Source organism: Eucyclogobius newberryi, unplaced genomic scaffold (genome assembly GCF_026437365.1).
Source record: "Eucyclogobius newberryi isolate DKJ021-1_F unplaced genomic scaffold, fEucNew1.0.hap1 SCAF_7, whole genome shotgun sequence".
NCBI lineage: Eukaryota > Metazoa > Chordata > Actinopteri > Gobiiformes > Gobiidae > Eucyclogobius > Eucyclogobius newberryi.
This window is the reverse complement of record NW_027316389.1, coordinates 23,317,384-23,331,054: the sequence shown is the minus strand read 5'-3', so window position 1 is coordinate 23,331,054 and position 13,671 is coordinate 23,317,384. Positions and strand designations below refer to the sequence as shown.

The window sequence follows — 13,671 nt, the reverse complement described above, 5'->3', positions numbered from 1 at the left end:
TTCATTACAGACACACACATGATGACTGTTCTTCTACAGCAGACACTGTTAAGACTGAGCTGAGAATGTACCCCTGAATAATAGGCTCAATGGGGAAAATATCTAATTGTAAGGCTCATTCAAATGACATTATCGTTATTATGCCATTAGTATTACACTATTACCTGTTGTAGCCTCTGCAATTTACTTATTATGACTGTGCAAATAGTAATTTGAATGGCCTGCAAAAGATGTTCTTGTGTATACAGTAAAGGATACAGATAATGGTGTTTTAGATTCAATTCATTAATTTAGATTAATGAATCATTAGATCACAAAAGCCCCATGAAAGAGTTTTACTGAATAAATTGATGGATTATCATAAGGGCTTTTCATTAAAAAAAAAAAAAATGTAATTTCTGCTCTGTCAGAGATTGTTATTGACTAATCTTTTAATGGTCCACCAGCTGTGATTAATCAATCAGTTTGTTTCAGTCAGACCAAGGAGAATTATATTTCTTCAAATACAGTACATCCACACTTGTATTTTTGAGTTGTTTGTGTATTTACATTTAGTTGGACGTCTTCAGCCTTCATTGCATTGCTTTGGATTAAACTACTGTTGTTAAGGCTCTGTGAATATGATACGAAAAAGGGGAATGAGTCTAAGCAAGGGCACAATACTGATGGCTTTTGAATGTTTGTGTCTCTCCAGACGTGGACCCGTTGAGCTCAGATCATATCGAGGAGGACTATACCCCACCAAACTGAATGAAACTAGGTCAGACTGAATCCCACCAGATCCAGACCAGTTCAACACTGAGTATACCAGACTGATCCACCCAAATCCACGGTTGTCCAGGAGCACTGTTCCAGTCTCCAGTCCAGGTAATGACCGCAGCCTCCTCAAGTTTCACACATTTGGCTTTTCAACAAGTTCACTGGATTACTATCGGTTATGCCAATGAAGAGGAGGCTCACCAGAGAGATGATGGGTAGATGCAGTTTAGATGATATTTCCAGTCAAATATTCCCGTCTGCAGGGGTCAGAATCCCTCAAAGACACACAGGTGAACTTATGTTAAGCCCATGTAGTCGAATCCAGCAGATGCATCCTCTGTAGTTTGAATAGATTTGAATTGTCCCCTTTATTTATCAGGCACATTTCATAAATTTTCACAAAACAAAATGGAGAACACTACATAGAGAGAATATGCAAACATAGGCCAAGACATCTGAACATGGTCCTAAATGTGTAGTCTGTCATATTTGTCCCATTTAGTCCAAAGTCTGTCAAATATGTTCATTTTAAAATTTAGTGCAAAAGTTATTTTTTTCTATTTTTTTTGTTTTTTTTCATTTGCTGTCATCTATTTAAAAAATAAAAATAAAAAAAGGTTTCCAAAGTGCTGCACAATACACATAAAATACTATACTAATACAAAAATAAGCTCTAATCACTAGTTCCATTTTTTTAAACCAATACAACTAGTAATCCAACAAGAGCAAATTCATCAACAAATGAAAAACAACAACATTAAAATACAAATGTTTCTTTGGTTCAAGTTATAAGTCTTGCTGTAACTGTAAGCATAAAAGTGCATGGTGGTTCACTTAGGATAAAATAAATGAATTAAACAAGCCATGTGATGATAGAAGAGGTTTTATAACTCAAAAGAGGTCTTATGACTCTTATGACTTATGACAAAGCAGTAATTACCCCAAAATATGTAAATTAGTGGAAAAGATTACCATATTAATTGAATACTAAAATAATGATAATGTAGTTAATGTACAAGAGAGATATGTTGCTTTGTTCTTTGCTTTGTCCCTGATTCAAAGCTACAGCTTTGCCATGACCTGCTTCAGGCTGCACATCACGGACAGTGTGCTGAATATGATGCACTCACTTAAGGACAATAGCAGCTTCATGTTCACGCAGCTTGCAGTCTAAATTTAAGGTTAAATCTTCTTTCTTCTGTTTGTTCATAGTTGAGAGCTCCAGAGTGGATGGAAGGAGATGATTTTAACACAGACGCTGTGATGAACATTTGCGGTGAGTACGAAGTTTTATTGCGGTTATTCTGCTGTTTGATACCATAAGTTAAAGGGTATCAGTAAAGATGACTTTTTAGGGCACAACAGCTGTTTCTCTAGAGATAAAGTAAATGTAATTGACTGCATGTGCCATAAGGGGTACAGAGTTTGTTTCGTTGTTTAAAGTGAACTGCATCTGTAAAAATGAAAGCTAATATGTGAAGACTGGAGAGCCAGAGGTCGCAGTGCTTTGGGGAAAGTCCATATTTGTCTCAGGTCCAGTACTTCCAAAAAGGCAGCAGGCAAAACTGAACACTAAGCTGCCTAAAACATAAACCGCACCACAAGAATGACAGACTGTTACACTATGATACATTTGATTTTTAATTGATCAGATGTTATTTGTTCTCTGTTTTGACACTGTATTTGTTGGTGCAGATGACCTGATGGCAGATCAGAGGATGGACATCTCGTCTACCATGTCAGACTTCATGTCCCCGGGCTCCACTGATCTCATCTCCAGCTCCATCAGCACGCCCGGCATGGACTACACACGGAAGAGGAAGGGCAGCACCACAGACTACCAGTGAGTGCAGCGCAATACTCACACTAATAATAACAGGGACATAAAGTGATGCTCATAATTGCACATATTGATTAAAAAGCAGATAAGAGCACCTTTTATTTGTTGTAAATTCCAGTGTTGCAACATAGAATAGGCACAGAAGTATAATAATAAAAACGGATAACTTAGAATAGTAATAACACTCTTATGTACAGCGGTTTTATGAACAATTTAGAGAACACAAAAACCTATAACAATGATGTTGCCAATGACTCATTTGTTTCTTCAACCTTATTGTGATTCAATGTAACACAGAAACAAAAAAACTGACGATGTAAATGTGTGTTTCTTTGCAGAATTGATGGCTTCTCATTTGAGTAAGTTAACATTTTCACTATAGCAAATTCTACTTGTATGTTTCCTGTAATGATTTGTGACTCGAGTCTGAGCCCTTCTCTTCCCCTGAACTGTGTGTGACTGTGCTGTGCCCTTTCACTCACGTGTGCTTCTTCCATCAGTGACATGGACCCAGACAAGGATAAAATGGGGTAAGATCATATCATCATCATGGACGCAAACCTGCTTTTATACTATAGTCAAATATTTGTCAATGATTTGTCTCATCAGGGCTTTTGATATACTTTCACTAGTCAGTAAATCTGTATTCCGTACAGAGAAAAATATAATATTACAATGGCTAGCAGTTTTTAAATGGATTTATGAAGGCTGCAAAATGAGCTGATTCAAGAATGATTATGTTTTATAAAGGGTGTAAATTGAAAGGGGGAGCAGTGCATATGAGAACGGCAGTGTTGGAGGATGTAATTTAAAGCTGTCCTGATGGTGTTTTTTTTCATTTGACGTACCGATAATTGTGTGAAGGAAGCCTACCTATAGGATCAGCGCTCTGTACTGTGCCATGTAACTCTGGCACGTTGCATAAGCTTGGACGCCGATGATTAACTAAGGTTACAGCATTAGAATGGCTCTCTTGTCTTGCTCTGTTTGTTGATGAAACATTTCAAACCAGTAACACTGTACTGTATTTTCCTTTCTAGTGACCAACAAGGCCGGATTAAAAATGCCAGGTAAAAGACCCCTCTTTCCTTTGTTTCTGTACAATCAATATGTCAATAAGTCTAGCCAGCTACTTTCTGTTCGAACGCAGGGTCTGGGATCAGGCTCACTGCAAATGACTGCCGACAAATTTGTAGCCAGGCCAAACACAGATCTTCAGTTGTAGTGGAAGACATTTAATATCTCTTAATGTCTTATATTCGCTCGCTGAGTCTCAATTTTCCTGTTATTTTAATTGTTTTTACACACAACTTGCTGTGTTTTGACATGGATGAACACAGCATTTCTCTGATAAATTGTCAATCACATCCATTGGCACTTAACGAGAGAAGATTTACATGTCTTTGTATAAAATGGGAAAAGTGGCTAGCCTGACTATACTGAAAACGTTTTTTATGATGTAATGTATTTGAGTTGATTCTAAAGACTGAAAGTGTGAGTCTATTGTCTAAACGTGTGTTGTTCACCCACAGAGAAGCTCACAGTCAGATTGAGAAGAGGCGTCGGGATAAAATGAACAGCTTCATCGACGAGCTGGCTTCACTGGTGCCCACCTGCAACGCCATGTCCCGCAAACTGGACAAGCTCACAGTGCTGCGCATGGCCGTCCAGCACATGAAGACGCTTAGAGGTTAGCAAACCGACATGGGCTCCAGACAGTCACTCATTGCCAGACGAGCTTTAGTGGAAAAAGGAAAGAAAAAATAGCAGAATGGTCTGTATGGCTATATGTCTCAGATGTGTGGTGAAAGAACTCAAAAATAAGATAAGATAAGATGAGATAATCCTTTATTGTCCACACATGGGGAAATGTCGGTGTTACAACACAGTAGATACAGTAGATACAGTAGATACAGTAGATACAGTAGATACAGTAGATACAGTAGATACAGTAGATACAGTAGACGGATAACTTATAGGAAGTTTGAAAAAAACACTCTTAATAGAAGAACAAAACAAAACAAAAAACTCTTATTAACAAAACTCCTCATATCTTAATAGGGAATGGAGGAAAAAATAAAAAGATGAAGATAAAAATAAAATAATAACTAGAAAATCTGCAATGGCTGAAGCCATTGCTGGAGTGTCTGTGTCTCTCCCTCTCTCCCCATCTCTCCCCCTCTCTCTCCCTCTCTCCCTCTCCCCCTCTCTCTCTCTCGCTCGACTGGCTCCGTCCCAAAATGCTAAAGAATAAAGTCTACCCCTCTCCCCCTCACTCCCTCTCCACAATACAAGAACATATAGTGTCTGCGCGTGATGTCACGCAGGCACTATATGTTCTTGTATTGTGAGTGATGTCACAAATTTTGTATTATTATTATTATTATTATTATTATTATGTTTTCCATTTCTCTCGCTCTCTCTCTCTCTCTCTCTCTCTCGCTCTCTCGCTCTACTGGCTCCGTCACAAAATTCTAAAGAATAAAGGCTAAAGAATTCCGCAGACACTCAAAATTCATTTAAAAATGGGGAAAAAGTATTAATACTTTTGAAGATTCTGCAAAATGTAAAAGTTGTTCAACTGTCAAAAGTAATATCACACGTACTACTGCGAAAGCGATCGTAATGAGGTATAACATGTTGAAATCGGTTGAAGCGTTAAGGAGTTGAAACTGGCTAAATGGAAAATCATGGAAAATATAATAATAAAAACACTCACAATACAAGAACATAGTGCCTGCGTGACATCACGCAGACGCTCAATGATAATAATAAAATAAAGTAAATAATAATTAAATAAAGTAAAGTAAAAATAGCTAGCATAAGACTAAATAATACTAATACTTTCACATCAGGTAACATTATATCAATAAGCCCATAAAAGGGGATATTTCTTGGTATTTTCTGGTTTCCCTATTATAGCTCATGGTGGAGCTGAGGTTGAGGAAAATAAATTACCAAATAAATGCCTTTCTTTTCCTTCAGTCAGGCAGACTTGAATATTTTATGTAAATTGCAGTAAATTAGATGAAAGAAGACTTGATTTGTCCAAAAATAATACAGGATAAACATGATTTGGAATTATTTTTCCCATTAATCCATGCATTACAAACATCCATTTAATGACGCTTTTTGAAGTGCATCAAAACGTTTGACCTTGTTCGTGTTCTACAGGTGCTGCAAACCCATACACAGAAGCTAACTACAAGCCTTCATTTCTCTCAGACGATGAGCTCAAGCACTTGATATTACGAGTAAGTACAAGCAGCGTTTAGCAGCCAAAAACATTATAGATTTAGGTTTAATTCTTGAATAAAAGCGACATTATAGCTTTTTCCTTTTGGTTACGTTATATAGTAATAGTAATAGCCTTTTGAATCTTGCCTTGTCATAGTTGAACATTTGCCTTTGCTTAATCATGTATATATCCCTTGTTGTCTTCACTTCTGCAGGCGGCTGACGGGTTCCTCTTTGTGGTTGGGTGTGATCGTGGCAAAATCCTCTTTGTTTCTGAATCGGTCTATAAGATTTTAAACTACAGTCAGGTGTGTAAAATAAACTGGACCCGTTTGTTGCAATGAACTATGCATGTCAGTTTAATACTAAATACTTGAAAAAAGCATTATGTCATCTTTAGGCCATGTACACACGTATCTGATAAAACACCTATATTTTTCTACGATTGGACATGTCATCCACACACAACTGCAGGGTCGGTGCTTTTGGAAAACTCCGACCACAGTGAAGATTTTGTTAAACTCTGGTTTTGTGTTTAAGTGTGGACATGGGTAAGTGGTGTTTTAAGTTCCCAAACGTCACTATCTGCGACAATTAATGAATACACGTCACATATGTGTCCTTGTTCATGCCTGACAGTGGACAACATGGATCCTTTGAGAAGTGTGTTACTTTTGTTCGTACAAGTGGGTTTTTTCTTGCTCGATTTTTGCAAACCCAACTACTGCTTCTTGTTGCGGAGCACAGGAGTGCTTTACAGTCGGTTATCTTGTACCAAATAACCCTTCCTCCACATTGAAGTCATGCCACTTGCGAAACCCGGCAAGTAGCATGACTAGATTGGGTCTAACTTTTAGACAAGCACTTTCAACTATTGGGTTGGGCATGTTTATTTAAGTTTGTGTGGATTGACGTATATTTAAAATGATTACGCAGTACTTTTTATAAAACAAAGGGCGTCGATGCGTTTACACAAAATACGTGTGTACATGGCCTTAATGTCTCAAGTTGAATTTAAGTGACTCGACTCGATGTTTAAATCATGCAACCTTTTGTCTAAAATGCTGGATCAAATGTACTGTCCATTGTGCTTGTCTGTGAGGTTTTAGTTGTAAATCTAATGTTTCAAGTTGTTTCTTGTGTCCAGAATGACTTGATTGGTCAGAGCCTCTTTGACTACCTTCACCCCAAGGACATTGCAAAGGTCAAAGAGCAGTTGTCGTCCTCTGATACAGCTCCACGAGAGAGACTCATCGACGCTAAGAGTGAGTCAAACGTCCAGCACTGTTTAGTGAATAATGGACAGAATTATTTATAGTTTAACTCATGTCAAAGCAGTGTGTGTAAGCTATGATGACAAAGACCTCTGATGTGATGCAACAGCTATTCAATCTGCTCCATATTACGACATTGTGAACACTGAATTGGAAAAGGCATATGAATTTTCAAAATGGAAAATGTTTTGCAACCCAAGTCTTTATCAGGCCGTGGGTAACAGACGGAGCCGTTTGAAGGCTGGCTCCATGACATCAGTGCTTATTGTGATGTGAACACATGCTCTTGTGTGTGTGCAGCTGGTCTTCCCGTTAAGACAGACATCACCCCCGGACCCTCGCGACTCTGTTCGGGGGCGAGGCGGTCGTTTTTCTGCAGAATGAAGTGTAACAGACCGTCTGTCAAAGTGGAGGATAAAGAGTTCCCTTCAACCTGCTCCAAGAAAAAAGGTGCATGACTCTCCATGGATTTACATACTGTACATTTATGCCTATCCATATACTTGTATTGCCATTATTCATTCACCGCTAAGCCCTCCGCACACCAGCCATTTCTGCTGCTGTATTGAAGTCTCAGTCAAAGGGCTTTTCCAACACCCTGCATACTTTAAGTCTGTATGTTCTCATTGAGCTGCCGGGATGAAAGCTCTCCCTCCCTGGTGTTTGCCTTTCTATTTTTAGAGCCACATCCTTATTAAACCAGGAATCATACCTCACTACCTTCATTAAACGACACAGGAAGTTGGGCCCTTTTAGTTGTATGTACTTATTAAAGCACTGTTCAGTGCAGCCATAGAAAAGCTTTTAAAATGCCCTCTGTATGACTTTATATGATACAATAATAATATTCTACATTGTTATACATTAATACATTTTCATCTGTGTGCTTATCTATAATCATACAATCTTATATTCATTATTACTGTAATATTGAGAGGAAGATACCTGTCCTTCTCTGTCCAGTTTTCAGTTTTAAATGATGAGACTTATTGCACACCCGAATCACTGCTTTTGTGAAGTCTAAAGACCAAATGTAGTCACCATTGGAAATGTAGTTTAGAGCAACATAATGCAAACCTGATGAAGTCAAAGTGAACTTGGAGCTTGCTCCACAATATGTGGCAGAGCCAGATGGATTAATACAGTAAAATGTCATTGAGTGGATGGACGGGTGGGTGGCCATGGATGTTTGACTGCTCCTGCTTGGCCATGCTGACGATGTCTGAATTACATTTTTCTAATTAATCTTGTGAACAACACAAATCAGAAGGTTGACTTTCCAGAGCTGAGTGGAGAATGTTCATACTGACTCGGGCCATGGCAGAGTTGAACCCCTTTGGCTTTGTGCCTGTTTTTCTCCTGGGTCTGAGAGCAGAGGGAACATATGGCTGGATGTGGCTCTGGTTGATGAAGGGAACTGAGGTGTGCACTAAGGGGCTTTGCAAGTCCTGTCAGGCCAACCATTTTAAACCAGAACAGAATGGACCGTTCAGTTTAGGCAAATGTAACTACCAGTCTTCTTTTTAAAAACAATGTCACTGGTGTTCATGTATCATATTTATGTTGCCTTTTCAATGGTATATTATGGATTTAGTACTTGGTGAACGAACACAATTCTTCTTCACATGCAGGTTTGCAAAAGTTAACATCCAGTGAACATCCACGTCATTTACTTCATACAATTTTGGCACAACATTCATAAAGCTTAAAGAGATGAGATTGTAACAGCTGTTGTCCAGGAACAGTGGATAATGTTCGGCTCACTGACCCCTAAGATTCCCCTTCCTCTCCACAGCATGGTGCTGGGCCCCTCTGGGATCTCGCCTCTCCAGCTCTAATATAACACTCGTCTCTTGTTCTGGTTACAGCTGATCGTAAGAGCTTCTGCACCATCCACAGCACGGGCTACCTGAAGAGCTGGCCACCCACGAAAATGGGCCTTGACGAAGACAATGAGCCAGACAATGAAGGGTGTAATCTTAGCTGCTTGGTGGCCATCGGCCGATTGCACCCTCACATTGTCCCTCAGCCCAGCCTCGCAGACATCAGGGTCAAGCCCACAGAATACGTCTCCAGACACGCCATCGATGGCAAGTTTGTCTTTGTCGACCAGAGGTAAGATCCTAAATTTACTTCTGTTCTTTGCTTTCAGTGTCTTTTGGCTGATTGCGCTGTACATTATTGAGGTCACAGGATACATTGCTTTACAAAATTATGTTGCATCTTGTGTTGTTTAGAGCAACAGCAATCCTAGCTTACCTGCCGCAAGAGCTGCTTGGGACCTCCTTCTATGAGTATTTCCACCAAGACGACATTAATCATCTGACAGAGTGTCACAGACAAGGTATTGCTGTTTACAATATAGCTTTTGACAATGGGAAAGACGGAGAAAGATAAATGTATCCAAATACCGGTGTATGAATCCTTTGTTGCTCTTTCTTCACAGTGCTGCAGATGAGAGAGAAAATCAACACCAACTGTTACAAGTTTAAAATAAAAGATGGCTCCTTCATCACGCTCCGGAGCCGCTGGTTTAGCTTCATGAACCCCTGGACAAAGGAGGTGGAGTACATTGTGTCTACAAACACAGTTGTGTCGTGAGTACTTTTTCATTTCTCTATAAGATTGGGTGATATTTGGGAAGAGCTTTTGGGGTCTCTTTAAGTTTGAATAATTATGAGGAGAACACTGGAAAATTATTATCATGTATCTTTCCAACTTGATGTAGTGAAACGTCGCATTTCCAAAAAGAAACTGATCAAAACGTAGCTCTTAATGCACAGTGTCCCTGTCTTAATTCGTAGCCTTCCCTGCCTAACACTGAGGTGTGTTCATTGTTTGTGATGTGTGTGTTGCAGGTGTTCCATGATGGAAGGCTCGGATTACCCCCAGTCAGCAGCTTCTCCACAGAGTATGGACAGTGTTCTCACGTCAGAAGGTAAGTCAGCTGGAATGATTATACAACTGTCTGCCTTAGTGTTCTTGTATCAATGTAAATGTTATGTTTGTTGTATTTAAGGTGGGGGGCGGCGAGCATTTCAGACCGTGCCTGGAATCCCCGGTGGAACGAGAGCAGGGGCGGGCAAGATCGGGCGCATGATCGCCGAAGAAGTGATGGAGATTCAGAGGTAAAGTCTTTTTACTGCAGTTATAATTTTAACGTTAAAATGTCGCCACGTAAAAAGGCCCAGCCCCACTTAGACTATGGGTTAGTGTTCTAACACCTTATGTTGACTCAGCATCTGGGTTTACGACTACTACTAAACTTGCCGCCCATTTCTGAGAATCTATTATTACCATCACTCAATAGATGGTGATGTATCGTTGTCTGTTTGCCTGATCTACTCTATACCAATCATCACCTTTGTCTTGTTGTCTGGGTCACGCAGTAGTCTTCTTAATGTAAAAATCAGTCTGTCGAGCACAATGTGATTTGTCTAATTTGATTGTCTTGCGTGTGGTTCAGGATCCGAGGCTCCTCCCCCTCCAGCTGTGGCTCTAGTCCTCTGAACATCACCAGCACTCCTCCTCCAGACACCTGCTCACCTGGAGGGAAGAAGGTAACACCCCTAACCCTCGTCCTGGGAATGTTACTTATTGTTTTAGAACATTTGAACTCATTTATCAACTCCAAAAGAGACAGTACTTTTACTTTGTTACTTCCACCACTGGTTATTACATAACCCGAAGTAAGATTTTTAGGTATCTATTAGTACCTTCGACTACATTTTTAACTGGAGTATTTTAAAGTACTTTCCTGGAGGCTTTGAGACCTTCCATTGGCTTCAAAATCTAGATCTCAAAATCTATGAAGTACATTTTTCAACTGGTACATTGATTTTTTTTTTTTTTTTATGTATGTGATACTATTACAAATAAGTAGTAAATGTTTTGCCCCAGTATCTGTACTTTTACATAAGTAACAAAACCCTTCTGCTTTTACATAAGTAACAAAACCCTTCTGCTGCAGCCAATAGTTGTGCACATGCAAATGTCTCTTTATGCCAATTGCAGATTCAAAATGGAGGGACGCCTGAGCTGCCGATCATTCCTGGACCTGACTCGGTGGGCTACCCGTACTCAAACCAGTCCATTATGAGTAAGTTGTTTTTACTAAAATGAAACAAAAATGGTAAACCTTATCAGTGATATAATAAGATGGTGCTCTTTCTTTCCCATATTGATCACAAATAACCCCTTTTATAGATGGACACTATTGTTCCACCTCTTCACTAAACTTGTCTCTGTGCCCAGGTGACAACTCTCACCTAAGTATAGACATCATAGACGAGCCGGGCTCCAGCAGTCCCAGCAACGACGAGGCGGCTATGGCTGTCATCATGTCCCTGTTGGAGGCGGACGCCGGGCTGGGAGGTCCCGTGGACTTCAGCGACCTTCCCTGGCCTTTGTAATGGTTCTCAAAGACTCCTGTTCGCCCCAGAGCCACTGCTGGAGAGGGTCCAACCATCCCCATGACTACACTGTAAAAAACACAAGCCTTCTTAAAAGATCACTAGGTATAGACAGGGTGCAGAGCTACCGCTGTTTGGAGTCACTCCAACTCATCATTCCAAGTGTCCCGGATCTCCAGCAGAAGGAGGATTGGAACAGATTATCTCTGCGGTGCAGCTTCAACATTAAACAACACTTAACTTTCTATGCCGTGATGAGACGGTCGTTTTGTGGTGTTTAGTAAAAACTTTTTTCATAACGGGAGTAAAATGTCTGACTGAACTTTGTCAGGCAGTGACTCCAACACTGGACTCTTGAGACATCCTGGTTGTCTTTACAGTTACAGCTGGTCTCTTGCAGGACACTACCAGGCACTAAGCACAGCGGACCAGTTTTGAAGCTTCACCTGGAAATTGCCCTCTTTGAAATTCTCCTTCACTCGACTCCAAAAGGTGTACACGGTTGTGCTGCTCTTTTACAGTGTGCTGTAGAGGTCTCAAGCTGCTTCTCACCATGTATATTAGGGTAGTTATTGACTAGTATCAACTAGTATGCATTCAAGGTGATCATACATGGATTAAGATCTATTGTTGAATACTGTGTTAGCAATTGAACACATTTAAAAAAGAAAAGAAAAGTACACTACAAAGTAATCTGGTTAAAGAACTTATAGAATACTAATGATTAATGAAATGGGCAAACCATGTCTTTGCAAAATACGATTTAAAAATGAGAATCTTGCTAAGGTTTGTATCAGACTGTGAAGATCTCTACTTTTGAGATGCAATGTCCTGTGGCTTGAAGGTTCTGGGTCAAGAAGGAAAAGTATTGTTCACTGCCATTAGTTGCACTCTGCTCTTCTGCGCTCCCTGTTCAGCGTCGGCAGAAAGCACTGACGTCAGGGTCGCACTGCCTCTCCACTACGTCACACGTCACATACGGTTCACTGGCCCAAATGCTAATACTGGAAATGGCTGATCTGTTGCTTCGTGCGGTTGAAATGGGAGATGTTGAAATACCTCTGAGCTGCTTAGTGCTATGTCATACTTGTCAGCCAAACAGTGGCTACTCAAAAGATTCAATGCAAACTAGCTTTTAGCTGAGAGGGCTAAACTGTAGAAAGCTAAGCAACAGGGAACAGGGTTGGGCTGGTACAGGAATGGATGGTCTCTAATCACTTCATGTGGTCAGAGGTCGAGGGGAGGGGTCTCCACACTGATTCATATTTACAACACAACTCTCTGCTCTCTGTGTGTGGTTAGAGGAGGACTTGGCCTGAAAACTTCATAACAATCACATTATTTACATGTCAAAGGTAATTATCTGGAATCTGTGTCTTAAGAATTATTATCTCAAATAGTGTCACAACCCCAGGAGGTACCAGCAGCCTCTGCAAAAAACTGTATCTGTAATCTATCTCTAATCATTTGTAGTATGATTATTTATCAAGAGTCAAATGCTGTTAATGTTTTGATTATTATCAAAAAGAAAACACATTTTCTTAAGTGGGATTTTAATGTTTTGGGGCTACAGTACGGTTAAATAAAAATAAAAGTACTCTTTAACAGTTTGTTTGACTCCTAATATTGGTAATGAACTTAAATGTCAAGGGAATCTAGAATTAGAGACACTGTGGGCTCTTGCAGTATTACACCCAAACGCCTTCATATTGTTTCCAGCTTCTCTCCAGTCCTCCTCCAATCAGTCGGCAGCTCTCTCCTCAATTTCCTCTGGTCCAGTGGTTTTCTGTTCAATGTTTCTACACTACAACAGTGTCCCCATGTTGCAACCCCTCCCCACTGACAAAAATGTATCAGATCTTTAAATATTATCATGTAAGAGTATACTTTATGCAAATATATGAGTATGATGAGTGTATTGTATGTATCAGCAGTGAAATATTTTTAAAATAAAATTATTTGTTTCTGTCATCTTTGGTGCCGTGTTCATGACTCAGAAGTGAAGCTTCAGCCAATCAGAACTGCCCTGATATTTTTATAACGTTGCCATCCAGATGCAGGCAGCTCTGAGGAGACAGTGGCAGGTAAGATTAGCAACATATTGAATTTTGTGAAACTAGATCATGTTTCTTTGACAGCTGAGTGAACT

The 13,671-nt window shown here is 39.9% G+C and overlaps 1 protein-coding gene across 1 annotated transcript; it reads left to right on the top strand.

Annotated features, from left to right (window-relative positions):
- Positions 1–694: 694 nt before the first annotated feature.
- On the top strand, positions 695–13,493 carry bmal1a (basic helix-loop-helix ARNT like 1a). Its single transcript, XM_072434404.1, has 19 exons — positions 695–867; positions 1,972–2,035; positions 2,455–2,602; positions 2,938–2,958; positions 3,100–3,129; positions 3,640–3,669; positions 4,132–4,289; positions 5,774–5,853; positions 6,052–6,144; positions 6,984–7,101; positions 7,411–7,560; positions 8,979–9,225; positions 9,348–9,454; positions 9,557–9,707; positions 9,969–10,048; positions 10,130–10,238; positions 10,577–10,670; positions 11,125–11,209; positions 11,365–13,493. Exons 2-19 carry the CDS (start codon positions 1,990–1,992, stop codon positions 11,520–11,522), a joined length of 1,905 nt encoding a protein of 634 aa, XP_072290505.1. The 5' UTR covers positions 695–867; positions 1,972–1,989; the 3' UTR covers positions 11,523–13,493.
- Positions 13,494–13,671: the final 178 nt, after the last annotated feature.